The sequence below is a fragment of the Erinaceus europaeus genome, chromosome 1 (assembly GCF_950295315.1).
Source record: "Erinaceus europaeus chromosome 1, mEriEur2.1, whole genome shotgun sequence".
NCBI classification, from domain to species: Eukaryota; Metazoa; Chordata; class Mammalia; order Eulipotyphla; family Erinaceidae; genus Erinaceus; species Erinaceus europaeus.
The window spans coordinates 173887299-173910051 of NC_080162.1; the positions used below are offsets into that span (position 1 = coordinate 173887299).

Consider the following 22753-nt stretch of genomic DNA (forward strand, 5'->3'; position numbering starts at 1 on the left):
CAACCAGCTTCAAGGAACAGTGCTGCAGGTATTTCTCCCTCTTTCTCCACCCCCCCCCCACCACTCCCTCTATTTTTTGTTAAAAAGGCGGGGGGCTGAGGGGTGGAATGGCTTTTGGAAGCAGTGGATTCATTGTACAGGGAGTGATAACCTTGGTGGAAAAACAAAAACTAATCAAGATACTTCGTGAAAGGAATGACTCTTAAGGGCATTTTTTTTGGGGGGCAACTAGATGAATCATAACCGTTCTATACTGAAAATACATACACAAATTTAGAACAGTACATGTGTATCCACATCATTCAACCACACTTATTCTTACACCAGATTTCTTTTGGTTGCTGGGGAACCAAGCCCAGGAGTCCACACACGACAAAAGTCATGGACCTGCTGCTGAGCTGCTGTATTCCTGTCCCTTGAACCAAACTTTAAGAAACTTGAGTGTAGTAAATACTTCTATACTACTCTATTCCTCCTTTCCTTTCCCCTCTCCCTCTTTCACCCTACCCAGAGGGCTTATCAATTCTGGCTTATAGTGGTGCCACCTGAAACTCAAATCTCAGGCAAGAAAATCTTTAGCATAACCACTATGTCATTTACCTGGCCCTGTAAATTCTTTACAATAGGAGGTGGTTTTCTTGCTAATCATGGTTTAAGTCTGGTCAATATATGCTATATTCAAAAGGCTAACCACTTTCTGCAATACCCCTATTATTGCCACCTTTGTCATCTATTAAGGAAACCCCCTCCCCAAAAGAAAAAAAAAACAAAAACCTCAGAGTTAAAGAGGTTGAATCAATCAAAACACTTTTTTTGCCTCCAGGGCTATGTGCTCCCACCACTTCAAATGGATCTTTCTTTCTCAAAGATAATGGGTAAGACAGTGAAAGGAAAGACAATGCAGTGTTACTGTTCTGCTCTACTGATTGTAAAGTTTCCCCTTCCACATGGTGACCAGGGGCTTGGATTCTCACACATGGTAAAGTGTGTATAATCTACTGGGTAAGCTATCTCCCAGCCCCAGAGTATCCCCCTTTATTTTCCTTAAGGTATTCATTATTCCTTTTTGCAACATATTTTCTACATAAAGACCTTTGTAGTACAAAATCTTCCATAAAATATTTGAAAATTTGTATATACACAATTTTACTCCTAGAGGATGAATATTCTAGAACTTTCTACAAAAACAAAACTGTATCACATAAGTGGTTAACTGATACACTATCATTTAAAACATTACACATTCAAATTCCCAACTGATCTCAAAATATTCCCTTTTTTTGCCTGATGTCTAAGACTGATAGGGTGGCTTATTTGTCCTATATTAAACTAATGGTTCCTCTGCTTGTCTTTCATGACTAACATTTCAAAGCATATATCTTGATTACGTAAGTTTATTAAAGCCTAAGTGATACACATCATGTCAGGAGGCACACTATTTCAGCTTCTTTTATTAGTAGTATTATTTTAATTTGTTAGGGTAATATTTATCAGATTACAAATATATTTAAAGATATCTTACCAGGGGGCTGGGCGGTAGCACAGCAGGTTAACTGCACATGGTGCAAAGCCCAAGGACAGGTGTAAGGATCTCAGTTCAAGCCCCCAGCTCCCCACCTTCAGGGAGGTTGCTTCACAAGTGGTGAAGCAGGTGCCTATCTTTCTCTCCTACTCTCTGTCTTCCCTTCCTCTCTCCATTTCTCTCTGTCCTATCCAACAATAACAATAACCATAATAATAACAACCACAACAAGGGCAACAAAATGGGAAAAATAGCCTCCAGGAACAGTGGGTTCTTAGTGCTGGCACCGAGCCCCAGCAATAACCCTGGAGGCAAAAAAAAAAAGATAAAAAATAAAGATATCTTACCCCATTTGTAAGTAGCTTAAGGGCTAATACATGGAGAACATGCACATATGCAATTACAAACCTTTGCATCCAAACATCATGGAATTAGTATCCCCTGTTGAAAGTATTTTCTGTGGGGGTTACAAACTAGGTTATCTAGGTATGCCATTCATCTATATTCCATAATTACGGCATTCCTCTGGTTTACTCATGCCAGGGAAGTAGCTCAGCAGCAGAGTACAGACTTACATATGAGATTCCAGGTTCAATCACTGTCAGAGCAGAGTGGTGCTCTGGTGACACTCATAAACAAAAGCATGCCAATGCTTCAGATATTATGGACTCCTTGATTTTAGGAGCAGCAGGATTCCTTCCGAAGTACAACAAAAACAAGTATCACAATTGAGCGTTTTTTTTTTTTTTTCTCTAGTATTATTAAGAGTGAACTAGAGCATCACTCTAGCACAAGTGATACTGGGGATCAAAGTTGGGACCCAATGTGATACACACCTCCCTGGATAGTAAATGATCATATCTGTAGGCATTAACAACCAGACTATTTTATAAAGATAATTAAAATGCAGTCAACCATGCATAGTTGCAATTCTCATCACATTCTATAACTTTAGAATGCCATGAACTACTAATTACTTTCAATATTTAAGTCTTCTTAAATCAAGGTCACTTAAATAAGAAACATCCATACATATTTTGCAAACTGCTATCAACAGTTGCCAAAGCTATAAACTTAAGATAAATAAGCATCTATGCCAACAAGACTTCCCTGGACAGACAACCCCACCAGTGTGTCCTGAAGCTCCACTTCCCCAGAGCCCTGCCCCACTAGGGAAAGAGAGAGACAGGCTGGGAGTATGGATCGACCTGTCAATACCCATGTTTAGTGGGGAAGCAATTACAGAAGCCAGACCTTCCACCTTCTGCATCCCACAATGACCTTGGGTCCATACTCCCAGAGGGTTAAAGAGTAGGAAAGCTATAGGGGAGGGGGTGGGATACAGAGTTCTGGTGGTGGGAATTGTGGGGAGTTGTATCCCTCTTACCCTATGGTTTTCTCAGCGTTTTCTTTTTATAAATAAAATAAATAAAAAAGAGAAATAAGCACATCAGGATTATAATATGTATATATTGAACTCACCTAGGAAAAAAAATTGCAATAGGTCATTCATTAAACATGTACAGTGGTGTGGGAAATGAGCAACAGTTTTGGACTCTAAATTAAACATACAGCCTCAAGTTCAATCCCCAACATTGCATGTGTTGGAGGGATATTCTGGCTCATTCTCCTTCTCTCTCTCCTCTCAAATATTAAAGTATAGAAACATTGACCAATCTGTAAATTCTCTTAAATATATTTATATATACTGTACCTACCAGAATCAATTCCATCTTGAGCAGAGCTGACCTCAGCCAATAAACTTGTATTCACATTCCTATCACAATCTGGCCCTGAGAGTAGAGCACCATCCAGGTCTGAAAAGGAGACATAGAACAATCAGTTATTTACAACTAAACCAAAGCTGTCACCCCAAATGCTATTCTTTTCCTAGAATTGTTTCTTATGCAGACTGAATCAAAAGCTATCTATGAGTATTAAATATCTATACTGTGTCTTTAATTCTCTAAGGACAGAAGTATAAGGTGAGTTTTTTCCTATCATAAGAACAGAGGGCTGGGGTGGTAGCATAGTGGTCATGCAAAAAAGCTCTCACTTATGTCTGAGCTACCAAAGGTCCCAGGCTCAATTCCCAGTACCACCATAAGCTGGAGTTCAGCAGTGCTCTGGTTTAAAAACTACAATTACTGGGTGGGAGTAGATAGCATAATGGTTATGCAAAGAGACACTCATGCCTTAGGCTCTAAAGTCCCAGGTTCAATCCCCCCAGCACAATAAGCCAGAGCTGTGCAGTGCTCTGGTGTTTCTCTGTGTCTTTCTCTGTTATCTCTCTCAAAAAAACAAACAAACAAACAAAAAACCCTACAATTACCACCAGCAACACCAGTAAGTACAGCGTACTAGATGGGAATGAATGTTAAGAGTGAGTTAAGTGCTTAGCTCTGTGAACATATTGCCTCAGCTTCTTCATATGCTTCCATTATGTTGGGTTCAGAATATTAATTACCAATGCAAGTGATATTACAACTATGGTGCCTATCAACAAAAGACAACTTCTAGTACTAAGTATAAGATGTACTAATGTGGGAGTCGGTTCTAGCACAGTGGGTTAAGTGCACATGGCGCAAAGCATAAAAACCGGATCCACAAGGATCAGCCTTGTTAAGAATCCAGGTTTGAGCCCCCGGCTCCCCACCTGCAGGGGGGTCGCTACACAAGTGGTGAAGCAGGTCTGCAGGTGTCTCTTTCCCCCCTGTCTTCCTTGTCTCCATTTCTCTCTGTTCTATCCAATGACAACATCAAGAACAATAATAACTACAACAATAAAACAAGGGCAACAAAAGGGAATAAAATTTTTTAAAAAAAGTCTTTAAAAATATGTACTAATGTATATTGTTTCAAAAGTGGAAAGACAACAGAAGAAATAAAATTAGATTAGTAAAAAAAAAAGGGGGATGCAATTAGAGAAGAGGTGAATTCCTAAAAATTAAATCTTGAAATGTAGAGAGGATGTAGGGAGGCAACATAGATGAAGTAAAGCAAACTAAGGGAGTCGGGCTGTAGCGCAGCAGGGTTAAGCACATGTGGCACAAGTAAGGATCCCAGTTCGAGTTTCCCGCTTCCCACCCGTGGGGGGGAGGGGAGGTTCGCTTCTTCAGGAGCAGTGAAACAGGTCTATCTTTCTCTCCCCCTCTGTCTTCTCCACCTCTCTCCATTTCTCTCTGTCCTATCTAACAACAATAATAACTGCAACAATAATGAAAAACAAGGGCAACAAAAAAGGGGGAAAATAAATATTTTAAAAAAATAAAAAGCAGACTAATGATGTATTTAGTTCCAAGCTACACATTTCTTTTGAATCTGCTCCTTTCCCCTCTACATCTCTGTTAGTTCAAGCATTCACGGCTACTCTGCTGAACTAGTGTAGCACCTGAATAGTTTCCTGGCCTAATCTTGGTTCCAAAATATAATCACTCACACCTATACTCTCACCTTGCACAATGTTGCCAAAGTAAACTTCCTAAAACAAATACTGAGTTGTTTCTGTATTTAAAGTCCTCAGTTATTCAGCAATGTGTAGGATAAACTTCAACTCCTTAGTTTAGAATACAAGGGTAAAATACCAGAGTCCTGCCTGCCTGTGAGTCTAGCATCATCCCACTGGCACCATCTGTTCTCAGATGTTTTGTGGACTCTATAAACTACTTGCTGTTTAAGAATAATTTTTGGTTTTTCTGTTGTGGACTGCTCTGGCTTTGCAAATTTAAAGGTGGGGGGCAGTCAGCATAGGCAAATATTAGAAAAACCTTTAAAAAATATTGATGGTAACCAAATAGATTGTGATACTCATACAGCAGAGTATTACCCTGCAAGGTCCAGTATAGTTAAAAGCCTGATCTGGTACTTAAATACTAAGGAATTACTAAGATAACATAACTGTGATGATTGAGAGATAATACAGAAAGTGATCCTAGTATAAGCAGGCATAGACAGGTCACAAAGAGTATTGTAGAGCATGATAAGGATTCTGGCCTTTACTCTAAAACAGTATTTTATGTATGGCATTATCTCCTATGCCTTTCTAATATCTGGTGGGAGCAAAGAACGGCAGACTGATTAACAGGGTAGTGGGTGCTTTTAGGATGGAAATGTTTCTAGCCCATACTAACAGCAACTAGGAAGCCCTGATAGAAGACCCAGTTTGGAAGGAATGGAAGGTTTAGAAAGTTTTGTTTTGAACATGGTTAAGTCTGATGTAAATGAGAAAGGAGGTAGTATAATTAGTTTTGAGGTGGGAATGGCCGTTTAGAAGGGTGTGATCTGCAGAATAGAGTAAGATTTCATATTGGCCATATCCCAGCTTTGTGAGTCATGAGTGGTATTTTGATTGCTAAGTAATGCTGCTAAGTGTTAAGCCATTGTATCATGCATTACTTAGAAACTTGTGAGAAATGATATTTCTCATGGTCTGGGAGACAGCAGTGGATAAAGCACTGTACTCTCAAGCACAAGGTCCTGAGTTCAATCCCCAGCAGCACATGTGCCAGAGTGATGTCTGGTTCTTTCTCTCATTCCTCCTTTCTCATTAATAAGTAAAATCTTTTTATTTCCCTGACCTACTTAACCAGATAATTTGAAAGCGGGCCCCAGCAACTTTTTTTTTAAACCAGCACCACTCAGTTCTATCTTACGGTGGTGCTGGGAAGCAGACTTGGAAACCTTGGCGCCTCAAACATCAAAGTCTTTTGTATAATCATTTTACTATCTCCCCCAACTGACCTGTGCCTTAATTAAGAAGCCCTATTGATAATTCCATATTAAATATTTAAAACTATTTTATTGTAAAAATAGGGAAGAGTGCATGGAAAGATATAACAAATAAAAACTGCTTTGCCTGGTATACAGCAACCACCCATCTTTCATTATGTTCATATGTAGAGAAATTCAGTACCAAGGTTACTAGGCTGGAGAAAATGCTGACATGCTGGAATATACATGGTAAGTAGGAGTGAGTGGGTGTGAAAGATTATGTACACTGTCTTTCCCCAAGTATACTAAGAACTGAATTCTAGCATTCTAAACTAAAAAGAACATAAAAACTTGGGACAGAGGCAGAAGGGCAGAAAGATAAGACAGTAAAAGAGACCACACCCTGAAGCTTCCCTCAATAAAGAGGAACTGGGCTGGAACCCGGGTGGTGTCTGTGGCAAAGTGGTGGCACTATCCACGCGAGGTATTTCTCCAGAGGAGGAAATAAAAGACTTTTAAGTGAATAAGTGTTTCAAGAACTGTAAGAATATTGCCAAGAAATCAAGATAAGAACTAAAATGTGTATGACTTTCAGTTCACTCAACAAATACTAAGCACCTAGGAATGGTGATCTTTATGACAATACCCGTGCATCAGTGAGGAAATCACCAAAGTGTCTGTGTAACTCGAAGATAGATGATAGATAGATAGAAAGAAAAATAAACAAGTTCTTGAGAAATCAGGCTTTAGTTAATGAGAAAAGGAAGGAATGTTGTTTTTTTAGGGTGAAAGCAGTAAATACATTTAAATGTTGTCAGGAGAAAGTTACTGAAAAGGGAGAATACTACATTGAAGAAAGGGTGCAAAGGTAGCACCGATCAATTTTGGCAAGCTTCTAGGCAGAATCTGGGATCCAGAAGCATCTGTAATACTTAGGAAAAAGAGCAAAAATAATTGGTTTGTGGTGAGAAATTTTTGATAGAAAATTTGAGTATGATCTTACTTCTTTGAATAAATGAGTTGAAAGTTAGGATAATGAGCGAGTACAATTTTTTATTATCTTTGTTTACTAGACATAGACAGCCAGAAATCAAGAGGGAAAGGGGTGATAGGGAGAAAGACAGACATCTGCAGCACTGCTTCACCACTTGTGAAGCTTTCCCCCTGCAGGTGGGGACTGGGGGCTTGAACCTGGTTCCTTGCGCATTGTAATGTGTGCTCAACCAGGTGCACCACCACCTGGCCCCTGTAAATGCACTGTTTGAGAACATTTCTGAGTTGCGCTTTATTTTTCCAATATTTACAAGGAGTGACAAAAATCCCACTTTTCAACAGATATTGTATGCCAGCATGAATAATTCTGCCCTTTCCTATACTACTAAACAATGTTCACTTTTATTAATGTATGGTGCCTGGTGACTAATATGCTTTCTGGTATGCAATTACAATAAAACATATCCATAAACTGCAAATAATTAACTGAATTATAGTCACTTGGGTGGAGTGACAGCATGGTTATACAAAAGACTTTCATGTCTGAGGCTCCAGGTTCAATTCCCTACACCAGAAGCTGCTGCTAACAGTGCTCATGTGTCAAAAAAAAAGTATCACCAGGGGCCAGGTGGTGGTGCACCTGGTTGAGTGCACATGTTACAATGCACAAGGCCCCAGGTTCAAGCCTTTGGTCTCCCCCTACAGGGGGAAAGCATTGCGAGTGAAGTAGTGCTGCAGGTGTCTATCTCCTTCTCTTATTTCCCCCTTCCCTCACAATTTTCTGGCTGTCTGTATCCAATAAATAAAAGATAATTTTTAAAGATGTATCACCAAATGGCTCTCTTTTCCTATGAGATGTTAAACATAGTAGGTAGTGGGAACTGTACCTCTTATTCTATGGTCTTATCAATATTTCCATTTTATAAATAAAAATTTAAAAAGACCATTTAATTTACATAAACTATTGTATTAAGTCTTTCAATCCTTTCTTTGAATCTGTACTTGGGGGTGGAGAGATACCTCACTGGGTATGGCACAAGTCTTGGCTGTGTGTGCAGCTCAAGTTTGAGCCCCAGCACCACGTAAGTACCATGGTCCCTCCCTCTTTCTGAATACAAAAAGTGGTCCAGGAGCAGTGAAATTGGGAAGAATCAACAGATTTTGTATGCATAGACCCCAGCTCTGTGGTAAATAATAGGAAATAAAACCAGTATAGTCTGTTCAAAGAGCACTTCCTAAATTTTGGCAAAATATGTTCATAGAACATGATGTTTCGGGAGTCGGGCTGTAGCGCAGCGGGTTAAGCGCAGGTGGCGTAAAGCACAAGGACCAGCATACGTATCCCGGTTCGAACCCCAGCTCCCCACCTGCAGGGGAGTCGCTTCACAGGCGGTTAAGCAGGTCTGCAGGTGTCTGTCTTTCTCTCCTCCTCTCTGTCTTCCCCATCTCTCTCCATTTCTCTCTGTCCTATCCAACAACGACAACAACAATAATAACTACAACAATAAAACAACAAGGGTAACAAAAGGGAATAAATAAATAAAATAAGTATTTAAAAAAATCAAACAAAAAATAAATTTATAGAAAAGTCTTTAAAAAAAAAAAGAACATGATGTTTCTATTTACGTAGCATTCTACAGTAATTTGTTGAAGGCCTTCCTCAGCCACTGTATTTGTGTTAACAGGCATTCCCCCTCGACTGGCAAGATAGCTCATCTAAAAGGGTGTATTCCTCACTATGGAGTACAACCCAGGTTTGAGACTGGCCCCCATTGTACTGCCTCACTAGGAATTCTTGTGCTGTGATGTCTTTCATTCTCTCTCCTTTTTCCATCTGAAAAAGTCTGGAGCTTTAAAAGGCTACTCAAGAAATTTAGATTGTGATCTTTAATATCATAGACACACCAAGTGCAGAACAAACATCTCAGCTTAAAAGCATATTTTAAAAAATATTTACTTATTCCCTTTGGTTGCCCTTGTTGTTTTATTGTTGTAGTTATTATTGTTATTGATGTTGTTGTTGTATAGGACAGAGAGAAATGGAGAGAGATGGGGAAGGCAGAGAGGGGGAGAGAAAGACAGACACCTGCAGACCTGCTTCACCCCTGCAGGTGGGGAGCCAGGGGCTCGAACACGGATCCTTACGCCGGTCCTTGGGCTTTGTGCCACATGCGCTTAACCCGCTGTGCTACCGCCCGACTCCCGAACATATTTTCTTTTATGCTTTTACATTCAAGATCAACAACAAACTCATGCCACAGGTAGTAAATATTTGAGATACTAAGTATCCTTACAAAAGACCAACCATTGGCTCTTGCTATAAAATTTTTCTAAATAGCTGAGTTCTTCTAGATTGATAACAGCTTTCATAAATTACAGGCTTAATTTACAAATTCACACATTATATCATCTCTGTGCCTTACTTGAATCTAGTCAAACCACCTGGAAACTCATTTCTATGAGAAGCTGGGGCCTTGCCTTTGAGCAAGACCATAACTAGGCTGTTATTTTTCAATCAGAGAAAAAGATGGGAGGGACACCATAATCGTGAAGCTTCCTCCAGTGCCACAGCACCTCCTCTGCCATGCCAGGGCTCTACATGGCAAGTAGGCATGTTATACGAGGTTAGCTTTCTCTCCTGGTCCACAGCTCATTTATAATTAGCTAAGCTGTTGTGAGTGTGCTAGAAGTTAAGCAATCAACCATTCACTTGATTTAGGAATGAATTTTGGCTCCCTAGTAAGGAAGATCACCAACTCTATGCCATCATCTTTTTCCCTGAATCATAACATTAAGAAATAAAGCCTACGTGGTCTGGGCGGTGGCGCAATGATAAAGCATTGGACTCTCAAGCATGAGGTCTTGAGTTCGATCCCTGGCAGCACAAGTACCAGAGTGATGTCTGGTTCTTTCCCTCACTCCTATCTTTCTCATCAATAAATAAATAAAATCTTAAAAAATAAATAAATAAAGCCTAAACCCCTGGCTCCCCACCTGCAGGGGAGTCGCTTCACAAGTGGTGAAGCAGGTTTTCAGGTGTCTATCTTTCTCTCTCCCTCTCTGTCTTCCCCCTCCTCTCTTCATTTCTCTGTCTTATCCAACAATAATAAAACAAGGGCAACAAAAGAGAATAAATAAATATCTAAAAAAATAAAAGCTTAAAAAGAAATAGAGCCTAGAGGCCCAGAAGGTGGCATAGCTGATAAGGTGTTGCTAAAATGTAAAATTCCTGAGGAAGAGAAAAAAAAGTAGATCAAGTATTGCACTCAGGTGTAAGAGATCATGAACTCGATATCCTACATAGCATTGTTTGGGAGTGATGCTCTGGTTATCTCTTCTCTCTCCCTTTTAATCTCTTTATTGGGGGATTAATGGTTTCCGGTTGACAGTAATTACAATAGTTTGTACATGCATAGCATTTCCAAGTTTTCCACATAATTCAGTCCTCACTAGGTCCTCCTCTGCCACCAAGATCCAGGACCCCAATCCAATCCACCCCACCACCTCAGAGTCTTTTACTTTGGTGCAATTCACCAATCTCTTTTCTTACTAATTAGTTAATACACATATCTATTTTAAAAGCCAATAAACTCATGAACATAACTTTCCATGAAAATCTTTCACTCCAGGGGGGAAGGGGGAGGGGGTAGAGGGGGAGGGAAACAGACAGTAAGAGATCCAGAACAAAAAGCTCAACTCTGACATAAGGTGGTGCCAGAGATTAAACCCATAATATCTAAGGATTAAAATGTGCAAGCTAAACAATTCCAGCTGAACTGGAATTGGCGTGTCGCACCAAAGTAAAAGACTCTGGGGTGGGTGGGTGAAGAATACAGGTCCAAGAAGGATGACAGAGTGGGGGTTGTGTTGTTATATGGGAAACTGGGGAATGTTATGCATGTACAAACTATTGTATTTACTGTTGAATGTAAAACAGTAATTCCCCAATAAAGAAATTTAAATAAATAAGTAAATAAATAAAATATGCAAGCTGGTGCTCTAGCAGGCCAAGCTATCCTGAGGTCCCCAAATAACCTTTCTGAAGAACCAATTAAATTTTAAGACTGTTTCCTAAGATAACTACCTTTCTGTATGAGCAAGTATCTATGTGAAGTTGTCAAGCAATTTTCTCCCATTTTAAACAAATTAACTCCAATGAACAGTTAAAAGTAGAACTTTCCCCCAAACCATCTTTTACACAAGAGTTCTACTATCTCATTTAAATGTCACGCCATTAAAAGGTAACACTATGGTTCTTATCCTTAACTTTAGAAGTTAAGGAAGGTAAGTTATTGAAAGGGTACATGCAGTATTATTCCACTGCCTCCTGATAGATGATTATATGCATCACAATAAAGTGGCACACAGGAGGTGACAAAAAGATTCGCATTGCTGAAAATGAGTGCATAGAAGTAAAGCATACCTATCTTAACTTACTTTACCAGTGACACTTTATGTAGTTCTGCTAAATGAACAAAAATCACCGCTAAAACAATTGATAACATTCATTCACTCTTACAGTATTCTCTTTAGTTAATAATTCTTCCAAAATTGTAACATGGATCTGAGCTATCACTACTCTTTACACTAATACATTTGTCTACCTTTACAGCAAACTCCTAATAACTTGCTGTTATGTAAATCTGAATTAACTGCATCACATTTTTAAAATAATATACTGCTCATTGGTTCAAAGACATCTGATTAACAAATAAGAGAAGTAGAATGAGAACTGAAAGAATGGTATAAATCTCAACCTTTACCAAAATATTATCCTAATTTTATGTTCTTCACATAGAAAACAGAAGCACTAATTACTCACTTGGCAAAGTTGCTATGAAATGTTAGTAAATGAAAATTAGTACACTCTAAACCAAGGTGTTCTTGAAATGACATTTAAAAAAGAAAAAAGGTTACTCTGGGTGCCCATAGTTAAAGGTTTCTCTTGTACCACAAGCTAGTGCTCATCTGGTGCACCTGCTTCTGCTCAACAAGTCGGCAAGGGTTCCATGACTGACCATTTGTTTCTGGTTTGCAAAATTCCAAACATGAAGCAGGTGTAGACTATTTCAAACTTTCTTCAGCTTTCAAAAGAAAGGTTTCTGGCTAAGTTGTTTTATTCTCCCGATATTTTATAAGCGGGTTTTCCCCTTTCAGAGACAGTAAATTAACTTGTAAATGCACAGGACTATATAAAGCACCCCTGATAATAAGGTGGCAGCCTAGAGATTCGATGGATAATGCCCCTTCACAGACTTGCTGACTGCTTTAAGGACTGTAACATTCTGTTGTTGCAATACTGTTTCTTCTTATATTTTTTGAAATTTTATTTATAAAATGGAAATATAAGACTATAGGATAAGAGGGGTACATTTCCACACAATGCCCACTCCCAGAAAACCATATCCAATCTCCTTCCTATTCTTTATAGCTTCCTATAGCTTTATAGTGTTATTCTTTATAGCTTCCTTATTCTTTACCCCTCTGGGAATATGGGCCCCGGATCATTATGGGGTGCAGAAGGTGGGAGGTCTGGCTTCTTGCACTCTTTAACACACTGGGTCATTCCCCACTCCAATCCATGAACACACCCCTTAGGTGGTTTTTTAAGAATTAAAAAAACATATTTTTATTTATTCACTGGATAAGACAGTCAGAAATTGAGAGGGGTGGGGGAAATAGAGAAACCTTCAGCACTGCTTCACCACTCGCAAAGCTTCTCCCCTGCAGGTTGGGACTGGGGGGCTCAAACCACACCTTTGTGCACTCAACTGTGTGAGCCACCACTCAGCCCCACCTTTGTGTTTTTATGTTAAAGACAAGTAAACAGATTGAACCTCTAAGTTAAAAACCTCTCCTAGCCTTCAATCTATACACACACACACACACCAATTATTATGTTAAGCAAAGATAATCACAATCTAGCCTTAATCTACATACCTGAACTCACCTCCCAACTATCTCTCGATTCTACTACTCACATTCCAATTCCTTGCTATTTTACAGAAAATGCCTTTCTAGTCTCCAGGAAAACCTTGTAAAATATCCAACTGTATTACCTTCTGTATGAAGCTTTCTCCAACTATTCTGAATAATTAGTATCTTCCTATTATACATCCAGCAATATTTCTATTAATATATAGATCAGCACTGGTGTGTGTGTGTGTGTCTTTATATCCCTCAGTCATCTTATTGTGAACAAGTTCCCGACTAGCGATCTCTCCTCAATCTTTTTTGTAATCACTGGAGCTTCACACCATTCTACGTTATCAAAGACCTTAGAGCACTGCAGCTTCCCCCAGTGCAGTGGAGGTTGGGGTGGAACTTGGGTCATATTCAAGGTAATGGGAAAGAAGTCACCCTCTCAAGTGACTTCTTGTTGGCCACTCTTCTCAACTTTTTTTTAATTAGTAGTAGCAATTTAACACTGTTCACAAAATTGTAAGATTACATGTGGCCCAGGAGGTGGAACAGTGGCTAAAGCAACTTGTTAACAAGCATGAGGTTATGATTTAAATCACTAGCACTAGATCTGCCAAGGGATGCTGCTTCTTTCTCTCCTATCATAAATAAATTTTTAAAAAATTCATACCTCATACATGTTGTATCCTCTTCTCAATCCTGGCATAACCCTGACATGTTATTTTAGCTTCTTGGGGATTTACATAAAAACTCCATTACCAGGTTTTCTTATAATAGTAAGTAGAGAGTTATTTAGGGGTTTAGAAAAGTAACACTTGGTTAAGTAATATAACTTTTCTGGAAGCGTTGAGTTAAAATTTAAGCCTATCTAGTAATATCAAAATATTATGGTTAGGCCAGAAATTTTAAAAGCTAAATTTTGGGGTGGGGGTATAGCATAATGGTTATGCAAAGAGACTTTCATGCCTGAGGCTCTCAAGTCCCAGGTTCAATCCCCCACACCACCATAAGCCAGAGCTGAGCAGTGCTCTGGTAAAAAAAAAACAAAAAAAAAAAAAAACAGAGAAAAACTAATTTTTATAAAATCTCTCATGAATTGATCCTGTAGAATTCAAGCACCTTAATATCCTCAGCAGAAAGAAGCTATTAAGAGAAGATGGTGGACTGGGGAAGATGGCATAATGGTTATAAAACAATACTTAGATCTGTGATCATGTGGTTCTGAGTTCAATCTCTGGCACCACATAATCCACAGTGATGTTTCAATGTTTGCTCTAACCTAAAAAAAAATTTTTTTTTTGAAGTGAGGTGGTTGAATTTTAATTATTATGGTTTTTTTTTTTGCCTCCAGGGTTATTGCTAAGGCTCTGTGCCTACACTACAAATCCACTGCTCCTGGCAGCCATCTTTATCCACTTTTTGTTGTTGTTGGACATGACAGGGAGAAACTGAGAAAGACAGAGTGGGTGGGAGAGAGAGAAAGACACCCGAAGACCTGCTTCACAACTTGAGAGGTGACCCCTCCCTCACCTGCAGATGGGGAGCTAGAGGCTCGAACCAGGATGTTTGCGTGTCCTTGTGCTTCACATTATGCACACCTAACCCGGTGTGCTACTGTCCAGCCCCAGGCATAAGTATTTTATGGTCATTAACCATTAGAGGACTTTTATTTTCTAAAAATAAAAGTATAGTGCCTATAGTACCACTAAAACCTGCTTATAACTGTTTCTAAAGAAAAATTAAATACACCAGGCACAATTTGTAGACCAAATGAATAAATTCACTAGAGTTTTCAGTGAATTTAAAAGTATTCATAGGGGAGGCAAAAATAAATAAAAGTATTCATTATCTTTGGAAATGTTTACTATTTAATCAATAAGTGGATATTAAAGTATAGCCAATGACATTGGAATAAAATGTTTGAAGCTAAAAAAAGGATTAATATTTTTTTAAAAAAAATATCAAGGCTAATAGTAAATATTATTAAGTCCAAAGTTTTAATGTGAGACAGTCCTAAATATGAAAACTCCCTCTATTTTTACTAGCTAAATCACCTCAGAAAGGCTTTCATCTTGTTAAACACAGTATTTTATAATGGTTAGAGCACTGTCAATACTTTGTACCAAAAATTCAAGTTGAAATGTGCTGTGCTGATGGTTAAGGTGTTTGGAATTCACTGAACATACAATAAGGGAAAATTTTTGAATCTATGTTATGTGAAGTCTGAACGTCTAAAATCTGAAGGTGTGTGGTTTAAAAGATTAAAATAAGGAAATGATAGAATGAGCATAGTTAAGAGGGGCAAATTTTGGCTCAATATAAAGTATCTTCTCATTAATCAGTATCTCACACACTAGAATAGGGTGCTAAAAATGTATCCTAAGTATTCAAAAAGGTTAATTTGCTAGAATTGGCAGAAAGTATGCTATATTGGAAATATGGTATAAATGATAAAAATTTCAGTAATCTACCAATTTTATGGGGCACTAAGGTAATCGTAATAGTTTTTGTGCTATTATCATTTTCCTGTAAAATAAGCACTGTATTTTAAAGAGGAAAGAGTTTAACAATTTGATCAGTCATATGTTCATCAATAAAACCACAGCCAAGGATGTTTCGTTGCTAATAATGTATTTTTGAAACTGTCATGATTCAACATTATTGCTTTCATTTCTTTTCAATCGTTCCAATTAAATGTGGCAGTTTGTAAAAAAACAAAAGATTAGGAAGGAGGTTGCTAGGTTTTGGCTTACCCAGTAGCTAAGAGCTTTGGGGGTTGAGGGGTGGGGGTGTGTGGGCTTCCTAAGTGATGGAGCAGTGCAGCAGGTTTCTCTCCCTCACTATTGTCTTACCCTCTCTGTCTAAAAGAAAAGGGCACAAGAAATGGTTACCACAGTAGAGTTATGTGGATACCTAGATCCAATGATAACCATGCTGGAACCAAATTATCTTCACAATGCAAAACACTAATAATGCATTTCAAGAAGATCCTACTAGAATTAGAATGAAAACTGTTAGATCTTTTGCACATACAATATTTACCTGGTTCTTCCTTGATGAAGGACAAGTCTTCTTCTGCATAGGTAACAGATGGCTGCATCACTGAGCAATCTTCTAAATTTGTTTCATCATTAGGTGGTATATTATAAACAAATCTCTTTGCAGTTTGGTTTTTCCTCCTTGCTTTGCCAGTCTCTTGAATCCCCTGGGAGCCCATATTATTCCAAACAAACACTTTTGCTTGACATTCAGATTCATTTTCAGCCAATTCAGAAGAACCATTCTGGACCCAACCACTGTCATTCATGTAGTAGTTTTCTATTTGGCCCTCGTCGATATTACAACCATCATTTTCAATTTTTATATTACTTGCCAAATTGGTAAGATTCCGTGTTGCCCAAAAACTGGCAATTTTCTGATCCTGTGATGAAGGCAGACCATCTCTACTAACAGGTTTTCTATTATTATAGTCCACAACTACAGATTCCGGAGCTTCCGATTTAATGCTTATATTTAAGGCATCTTTAATGAAATTTCGGCAAGTGTGAACAACTTCACTCATTTGAAGATAGCTGGCCACTGTCATCACTTCAATGGCATTTTGGCTTGTGAGCACCAGGTTACCAGAATATAAGAAGTCCAAGATGACTGAAAAACCTTGAACTGCAGCAATATCTAAATGGGTAGTATTGTTTTGGTTAGAGTTTTCTTTGTTTGAAAAGCAATATAAAGTCTTAAAGAAACGGCTGCCTGCAACCAAGATGTTCTTATGAGCTTTAAAGATGTGTCCGCTCACCACAATGCTGACATCACAAAGAATCCCTTTCTTTCTCTGTTCATTTAGTTGTCGAAGAAGTTGGTAGCAATAAGAGTTCTCATTTGGCCTACTATTAAAGTCACAGTAACCCTCCTCTGACGGTATTTCTGACTCCTGTAATTGGACAGAAAACATTAATATTAAAAAGTGCCCAAAGCCAAGGAAAACAATGATCAGTATAATTTTTAAGTACTAATTACATACACAAATTTACTGGTAATCATGTATTTCGTAATCAAAGTGTTCACCACCTCAAAATTTGAAGGCAAATGAGTGAAAAGTTTGAAGCCAGTAGTTGCAATAAGAGAAATCAACCATCTGAATTTGGATCAGCAGAATGTAGAGTAGCATCTATCAAGCCAAGTCTGTAGAGTAAGAATTTTTTAGAACTAAAATTTAAAGAGCAAATATTTTCTCACAAAAAAAAAAAAACCTTCCATTTACAGGAATGTGTTTGCCTCATTGCTACACAGAACTGCAACTGTTTCTTTGACTGAACTTTCAATTATAATTAAGGTAAATTCCTCTTTCAACTGAATGCCACTGGAAAGGTAAATTTTATGTCCTGGAAAATCTGAATAGTCCAATGAAATTAATTTAACCAAATAAGAAATAAAGTTAAGACCCTCTTCAATGTGCTTCAACTCTAGAAATAGTTAAGTAATTTACTGGCTTTTTAAATAACTTGTCTCTTTAGTGTCATAAATCTTAACTCTAAGGTAGAAATTCCAGAACTTAAATTCCTTGATGTTTACAATTTTCCCTCACTAATATTACAAGGACTCATGAGTTATTTTTGCATTATTAATTTAAAAAATCCTATAAAACAACAGGAACAAAGGCTTATGATTAAATTTTGGAATGTTATCTTGTTTCCTTGGGCAAATAACCATCCCTGAGCTTTATTCTCAAAATTATGAAGCAGTATTACAAATGTATGTAGCTGGCAACTTCTTGACTTTCCCCTCACACTGTCAGTAGTTGGTTAGATTCTATAAAGGCAAAGGTGCATATCATAAGCACCTTAAAATAGTATCTGGTACAATGGTCAATAGCTTTAGGAAATAAGTGACTTTTTTCATAAAAATTTTGCTTAGACTTTTCTAGTACAGAAGATGGAATAGCACCGTGATGAGCTCCCAGCATTCCACACGCCACTGTGATGCTCTGGCTCTCTCTCATGAACAGATATTTAAGAAAAAGAAAAGGAAGATGACTGTAAATACTAACCTTAAGAGGAAAAAAAGCAAATTGGAATATAGGTAACATGTGAACTTAAAAAAAAAAAAACTTAACTCAAAGACTGAGAACTGTGATGGTTATTGTGTGTGTGTGGGGTGGGGGGTCCAGATCCCTGGGGGGAAATCACAGAACTTTGGTAGTGAGCTCAGTGTAAAGCTACACCCCTGTAATCCTATCTTGTAAACCATTATTAAATCACTAATACAACTAGAAAAACAGTGTAATTAAGATGATATTTTTTTCTTTAGAATATGGACCATTTCTATAAAACAAATACACAGATCTATGCATATACAAACATGGAAAGATAACAGATTGTAAACATGGGAGATTGATAAACTTGGACACTGAAAAAGATACTAGATTGTAAACATGAGGAACTGATAAACTGAGGAAAGTGGAATAGAAAAAATAAGGGGCAGGGAATAAGACTGCTAAAGTATTTTCACTGAAACAATATTGCAAGTGGTAGGGAGATTCATTAACTACCATAAAATTTTATTTAACCCCCTTATGGGTATGGCTACACTACAAACTCAGCTTTGATACTGAGTACAGGACTCAGGAATCTATGCACACCACAACCCCAATTCCTTGGAACTAAAGCAGATCACCTGGCCTATGTAACATTTTTTATGCTACTTCTTAGGTATGAGAAATAAACTGAAATAATGAAAGCATTAGAACTGCAGAGAACAGCACCAATTCCCTATAGTCTGGAACATATGATCACTAAACAAATGAAACAGAACATAGAGAATTTTCTTTTTTGGAATAATTATTATTGTATTTTTTTCTTTATTTATTGGATAGAACTAGCCAGAAATTGAGAGGGAAGGGAATGAGAGAGACAGAAAGACACCTGGTAACACTGTTTCACCACTCACAAAGCTTTCCCACTGCAGGTGAGGACTCGGTGCTCAACCCAGGTCCTTAAGCATTGTAAGGTGTGCTCAGCCAGGTGAGCCACCACCCAGCCCCCTAGAATAAATTATTTTTAGAAGATTTATTTATGAGAGGGCAGAGAGAACTCGAGCATGAATTTGGTATATGTGATGATGGGGATGGAACTTGGGACCTTAAGACCAACACCCTATGTATGTACTACTGCATCACTTCCCAGGCTGCTCCTTACCATTCTCCACTGACCATCAGTGGCTTCCCTGTCTGTCACTTCCACCTAGGAAAACACAAATTAGCCCCATTAACAGTTCAAACCAGCTAAATAAAAAGACAGGCAATGGAATTTATGTTTCAGGCAACGTTTTGCTAGGGATTCTAAGCATACAGGTCATTTTAATTTGGAAAGATGTCCCTATGTAATACTGCAATTTCAGACTGAGACCCCTAAGGACTTTCTCCTCCATAATCAAGATAGGTGGGGCTGGGTGGTGGCATACCCCTGTTGAACACACATATTACCAAAATCAAGATAGAAAAAAACTATGTTTAGGGAGGGGGTAGATATCATAATGGTTATGCAAAGAGACTCTCATGCCTGAGGCTCTGAAGTTCCAGGTTCAATTCCCCTGAGCCACCAGAAGCCAGAAATAAGCAGCACTCTGGGCAGAGAGAGAGAATGAGAGAAAGACAGGAAGCTAGCTTAGCTAGGTTAAGGTCCCAGGTTCAAAACCCAGAACCACTATAATCCAAAGCTGAGCAAACTCTGGTTTTAAAAAGTTGGTAATAGAGGACTAATGAAATAGCTTACTTGAATAACAAGCTACTTTGCTATGTACCTGACCTAAGTTTGAGCCTGGCCCTCACAAACTGATAGCCGAAAGCATGTGTATCCAATTAAGAGGGTGAAGGATGCTTTCTGGAGGAAAGAAGATCTGAGCAGAGCCTTAAAAGATTCAAGCTCCTGGTCTCCACCTGCAAAGAGCTGGGGAGGGGGGTAGAGGAGGGGAAGGGCTGCGTGACAAGTGGTATCTTGCAGGTCTCTCTATCTCCCCCACTTCTGGATGTCTCAATTTATATCCAGTAAATATTTTTTTAAAAAATATGCAAATGTGTATTTATAAACTTTTCTGACTGCCACCAGGGTTATCATCTAGGCTAGGCACTTTACAGCAAATCCACTGCTCTTAGTGGCTTTTTTTTTTCCTTTTTTAAATTGAGGGGGAAATAGGGAGAGATTAAGAGACACCTGCAGCACTGCTTCACTGGTCATGAAGCTTCCTCCCTGCAGGTGGGAAACGGGAGCTTGAATCTGGGCCCTTGTGCATGGTAATATGTGCACTCAAGCAAGTGTGCCATAGCCGGGCCAGGGCCACACATGAATATTTGGTGGAGGTAAATGTTGATACCATGCATCAAATTATCAAGGTACTTGAATCCAAATACTGCCCATAGTGTAGCAGTACAGTGCTTTAGAAGCAAAAGGACTTGATTGCATTAGTAGACACAAGAGAAGTTTGTGGCAGCAACTTGGAACAACAGGACTAAGACTGGATAGTGTGACCAGCTGGAAAGCTACTGTTAATAGTGCATTAACTTGCAAATACAAGCATCCTAACTAGGGAAGATGGGAATGCTAAAGGGACAAATGTTGGTGAGGCAGAGGCAGAAAAATATTTGGAAGACACAATCGGCAGAACCTGAGTAATCAGGTGAGGCAGGGGAAATTCATAGGTTCTTCAGAGTTCTAATTCAGGGAGTTACGTAATGTCACCAAACTTGCAAAATATTCATGACTATCACCCAGTCTCTGTACCATTCTGAAAGGGAGTGATAACTTTGGTTGCAGGGGGCAGGTGGTGGAGCACTGGGTTGAGTGCACATGTTAATTAACTACAATGCACAAGGACCCAAAAGTTTGAACCCCTGGTCCCCACCAGTAGAGGGAAAGCTTTGCAAGTGGTGAAGCAGGTCTGCAGGTGCCTGTCTCTCTATCACGTCCTTCCCTCTTAGTTTCTGGCTGCTTATATCCAATAAATAAAATAAAGATAATTAAAACTTTGGTAGCAAACAATGGGGGGGAGGCACACAACTGTAGTGAATCCTATCATGAATGATAAACACTAGTCAGGTTAGAGTACCAGCTCATATTCATGAGGCTCTAGAGGTTCAATTTCCGGCACTGAATCTAGCAAAACCTATTAAGAACTTGGAAAGATTTCTAAAAGTGTGTAAAGGCGGCACAGAGCCTGAATATCCACATCCCAGACGCCACCTTATGCCACAACAGTGTGGTCTAGTCATCTCTCTCACCGGCCTTTAATTTATCTTTTAATTTTTAACAGGCTTTCAAAATAAAAATAAAAAATAAAATATGTACCTAAAAATTAATTAGTATTTACTTTCCCATCTAGAAATCAATCCTTTTTCAATTTGCAGAAAGTTATTTCTGACATAACCATCAAAATAAACTAGCACTAAAAACAAAAAATTTTTACTACTGTTGTAGAAATCCATTGCAACAGTGTATCTAAGGAATAAAATGATAATTCCCACTTCTAAATGCAAATTTTGGGGAAAAAAATCAAATTCAATTCAAATGTGATGTCAAATAACTGCCAGTTAGTGATACTAGCAAATTGTTAATAGTTGTTATATGAATTGTTAATAGAGAAAGGTGTGATTGCAATAGTATCACCTCTAAAATTTCCTTGAGTGATATTTTCTGTAGTTCCAAGAACTCGTCCCAGAAATTGTGATTCTATAAGTCTGGCATATACAATTTTGGTATACCCAAAGATACACTGATTTCTACTCAAATCCTAAACTTCCCCAACACTGCACAGGTGCCTCTGGGAGGCAAAATAACCAGTTTATCTATGTGTTAACAGAAAATACAAACATCTCAGCAAAATGAAATCCTCTGGAACTTGCCTTTTCACCCTGCTTGTGCAACTAAGTTACCACCACTTCAAATGCAAAGCATAGGTTTCCATTTTACTCATGCTGCTTCCAACTGCAAAGCCCACAGTGCCCTCCTCCCCTTCCCTGCCAACATCTACTCTCTTAACATTATGGTCAATTTTACAAACTTCTCCTAAACTTCACAAAGAAATGATTTTCTTCCTCTAAGTCTTCCCTGTGACCTGAACATGTTCTGAACAAAGTGTTTTTCTTTTCTTGGATGCCCTTGTGCAATTCCACTACCCCAGGTGGGCTTTTTCAAATAAGAACTGACAGAAACACCATAGTACTGAAGTTTTTCCCCTGGTGCTCACAGAACAGAACATCCATGCAGTGTGTCATGGGCTGGAACCTGATGACAAGCCAGGCACTCTGAAAAAGTTAGCACTTTAATTGTTGGTGTCTTATTGTCTTTTTATTCCTTACTAGACAAGTTCCTTGAGGACACAGAATTTTTTTTTAATAGGTTTTTCTCCAGTCCATTGCATCTATTAAGTAAATGTGATAGGGAGAAAAAGTCAATCCCAGGTGTGCTACAGTGCGATCCACACTACTTAAAATTAAAAAAAAAAAAATACAAAGGAAAAAGAAATCAGTCCTTTATCAAAGAAAACTAAAGCCCATATAATATAAAATGGTTATCAATTAGATGTTACGTTCATCTTTGATATCTACTTCTCAGT

General features: G+C 38.4%; 1 protein-coding gene across 1 annotated transcript in view; it reads right to left on the reverse strand.

Annotated features, from left to right (window-relative positions):
• ZBTB10 (zinc finger and BTB domain containing 10) overlaps nt 1-22753 on the reverse strand; it is a 35823-nt gene that overhangs the window by 8317 nt on the left and 4753 nt on the right. The window contains exons 2-3 of the mRNA XM_007520151.3: nt 16190-17078; nt 3241-3339 (exon numbers count right to left, since the gene is read on the reverse strand). Of these exons, the coding sequence (XP_007520213.2) occupies nt 3241-3339; nt 16190-17078 (988 nt within the window). The remainder of the gene's footprint in view (nt 1-3240; nt 3340-16189; nt 17079-22753) is intronic.